The sequence below is a fragment of the Crocuta crocuta genome, unplaced genomic scaffold, assembly GCF_008692635.1.
Source record: "Crocuta crocuta isolate KB4526 unplaced genomic scaffold, BGI_CrCroc_1.0 scaffold127, whole genome shotgun sequence".
Classification (NCBI taxonomy): domain Eukaryota; kingdom Metazoa; phylum Chordata; class Mammalia; order Carnivora; family Hyaenidae; genus Crocuta; species Crocuta crocuta.
Genome location: NW_027532008.1, coordinates 5,888,391 through 5,891,680, shown reverse-complemented (window position 1 = coordinate 5,891,680; position 3,290 = coordinate 5,888,391). Strand labels below are relative to the sequence as shown.

The window sequence follows — 3,290 nt, the reverse complement described above, 5'->3', positions numbered from 1 at the left end:
CATCTTTTGGGAGTCTGCTGAAGGGTCCCCTCTTTATGAAATCTTCTCTAACAATATGAACATTTCTTTACTGCATTTATAAAAATGGGAATGAAGCATAAACAAGAAAATGTGCACAAGGAGCACTGTAGGCACTCAATAAATCGTGCCTATTATTTTTATATAGTAACCTACCTATTATTCTTCCCATTTTACAGTTGAGGAAAGTGAGACAAAGAAGGATTAAGAAACTTGTCCAAGGCCACCTTGCTAGAAATTGGTAGTACTTGGATTTGAACTGAGGCATCAGGCCCTCAGCTTTAATCATTATATGAGACAGGCTTTCATAGTATTAGGGCTCTACTGAGATAACAGATGCCAGGATTTTGGCACAGGACCTGGCCTGTGGTACGTGCTCAATAAATACCAGAGACTGATGTGAACTGGTAGAACTCCATTCTACATCCAGGGAGAGGGGAGAGATTACCCAAAGACTTTTCTGACCATGACATCTCATGCTTTTTATTTGACAAGACTCAACATCTTAAGATCTCTCATGAGAACAGGATGTAAAAAAAAAATTCAGAAAACAAAATTCAGAATGGTGTCCCATTCAAAGCTTGGTGGGTCCAAAGCTTGTCGATCATCTTCACTGAGGGTGATTGTGGGTCTTAACTTTTAAGAACGTTAAGGTGGTAAAGAGATACTGGGGAAGGAGGAAGGATATATGATAGTTGATCTGGATGCCATTTTCCAATCAAGGTTCCACATGGAATGGAGATCCCTCCATCCTGACTCCAAATTCTCTTTCGGCTCAGGTCATTCACCTCATCTACCCTACTCTGAGCTCCATACAAAACTTAGGTAAACCAGAAAGCCCCCCATTTGAACCTGGGGTCTTTGTACAGAGTCAGACAGCTTCCCATCTGAATTGAATCAATGGGGAATTCTGTGGTTGCATTTCTTCCAACAGAGAGGAGCCGTGAAAATATTGGAATAATAAGTGGACTCTTCGGTCTTGCCTCCCTTCACAAAGCTTTTGGTGGAACCGAAGTCAAGAAGACAACAGGAGGAAGAGAACACCGAACAATTCTCTTGGAACCAAAACCCAGGAGACCAAGATTGACCCACATCTCTGGAGAAACAAACAAGACAATTCCAGTTGGGTTACAGGTCACAGAAGATAACAAGAGTCACCACCAAATAAGGCTAGGAGGCTTTCCGGAAATGGACCACTTTCTGAAACGCTTGCCGAAACTCTTTGTTAAACACAGTATATATTATTGGATTGATGAGGGAGTTTAAATAGCCTAGCCAGGTGAAGAAGTCAAAGAGCACTGGGTGGAGCCAGCAGGAGTCCCTGCAGATGGGAAGGACCAGGGATACAACAAAGAAGGGCAGCCAGCAGACAATGAAGGCCCCCAGAATGATCCCCAGGGTCTTAGTGGCTTTCCTTTCTCGTGCGGCGGAAATCCTCTTGCGCTCCAAGACACTATCAGCCAGCTTGATTTTCACGTGGTTGAAGAAGAGAGGGGAGCCGGCCGCATGGGAGTGCCCCTCGTGGAGGCTGGAGCTGAGGGAGCAGAGCGAGGACCCCGCAGAGCCTGTGATGAGATGAGCCGTGGTGAAGCGCTTCCCATAGAGCGAAGGCGGATTCAGGATGCGGTTCCGGGCGGCCATGTAGATGCGGCCATAGAGGATGATGAGCAGCACAGATGGGATGTAGAAGGCCCCGCAAGTAGAGTAGATGGTGTAAGAGATCTGAGATGTGCTCACCAGGCAGTCCGATATCTCTTCGTGAGCTTTGGCCTGCCGCCAGAAGAGTGGTGGGATGGAGATGCAGATGGAGATGACCCAGACGGTGGCAATCATGGCAGCTGCACGGCCCGCTGTCCGGCGTTTACTATACTCCAGGGCATCAGTGATGGCCCAGTACCTGTCCAGAGCAATGGCACAGAGATGCAGGATTGAGGCCGTGCAGCACGTGATATCAGAAGACAGCCAGATGTCACACAGGATTTGGCCAAAGCTCCAGGTGTGGGTGATGGTATAGGCGATGCTGATGGGCATGACCCAGATGGAAACCAGTAGGTCAGTCATGGCCAGGGAGCCAATGAGATAGTTAGCTGGGGTGTGGAGCTTACTGGTGAGGACGATGGTGGTAAGCACAAAGGCATTGGAAAGGACTGTGGCCAGTGTGATGATGGAAAGGAGCAGAGCAAGAGAGATCTTGAGGGCCTGGAGGGTCCCTGGACCCCAAGTCTCTGGGGTTTCTGTAGCATTCAGGGATCTGTTGGAGGCCTCCTGGAGAAGGTCTTCCAGTGACTGGTTTGGCGGGGACATTCTAGGTGGCTCTCTCTTCCCATAGACTTCAACACTCCCGGCTCCTTTCACAATTGTCCTGCTTACAGAACAAGGTCATCCTTCTGTTGCACGCTGGTGGAACCTTCCATCAGAACAGACCACAGTGAAAGGACCTCAAGAAGACTTGGCCATCTGAAGAACATGGAGGTGACAGCTGGTAGTTAAAAAGGTCTTTCCTAAATGGGATGAATCCCAAGATGTCTCACTATTCTGAAACTCTGCCCAGCAGAGGGTCAAGCCCAGCGGACACATGCTGAATTTGTTAGACATTTATCAGGGCATCACACCAGTGTAGGCAATGCTTTGGGATTCTTGGTTTTGGCATTTTGGCTCCTTCCAAAGCTTGAGGGATAAATGTGTTTAATGAAAACTTCAGAATTTCCCCCATCCTATTCTGAGAAGAGTCTAGATTTCAGGTTTCCTCTGGGGAGCTTTTAAAACTAGTGACAAAAAAGAAGTACCAGCAGATTCAGGGAAGCATTCCAGTCACCAGCTACCGTTGCCCCAGGTTCATCTTGATACATCACGTGGCACTTAACATTGCTTCCTGTCCCACTGGTCATTTTGAGCCTGAATAGACAAAACATTCTCGTTACCAAGACCTGAAGTATGCATGAGCTAGAAGGTAAAACAAATGGATCACTGTGAGTTCATCGAGAAGGGCACATGTTCAGAGCTCTGGGGCTTAAAAAAGAAAAAAAAGAAAAAAAAAAAAGGAAAGAGTTAGGTTTTAGAAGGACACTTTAAACGCTTGAGATTAACCGTAAGTTTAAAAACATACTGCTTAGGGGCGCCTGGGTGGCTTAGTCGGTTAAGCGTCCGGCTTTCACTCAGGTCATGATCTCGCGGTTCGTGGGTTCGAGCCCCGTGTCGGGCTCTGTGCTGACTGCTAGCTCAGAGCCTGGAGCCTCTTTCAGAGTCTGTGACTCCCTCTCTTTCTGACCCTC

The 3,290-nt window shown here is 47.5% G+C and overlaps 1 protein-coding gene across 1 annotated transcript; it reads right to left on the bottom strand.

Moving 5' to 3' along the window:
• Positions 1–404: 404 nt before the first annotated feature.
• Positions 405–2,969, bottom strand: HTR1D (5-hydroxytryptamine receptor 1D). The gene is made up of 2 exons (XM_077775650.1): positions 2,805–2,969; positions 405–2,475 (listed from the first exon to the last, which is right to left on the bottom strand). The coding sequence occupies exon 2, from the start codon at positions 2,320–2,322 to the stop codon at positions 1,189–1,191; it is 1,134 nt and encodes a 377-aa protein (XP_077631776.1). The 5' UTR covers positions 2,323–2,475; positions 2,805–2,969; the 3' UTR covers positions 405–1,188.
• Positions 2,970–3,290: the final 321 nt, after the last annotated feature.

Excerpts from the sequence above, each read along its gene's own strand:
- HTR1D (XM_077775650.1), bottom strand. The coding sequence starts at position 2,322 with ATGTCCCCGCCAAACCAGTCACTGGAAGACCTTCTCCAGGAGGCCTCC.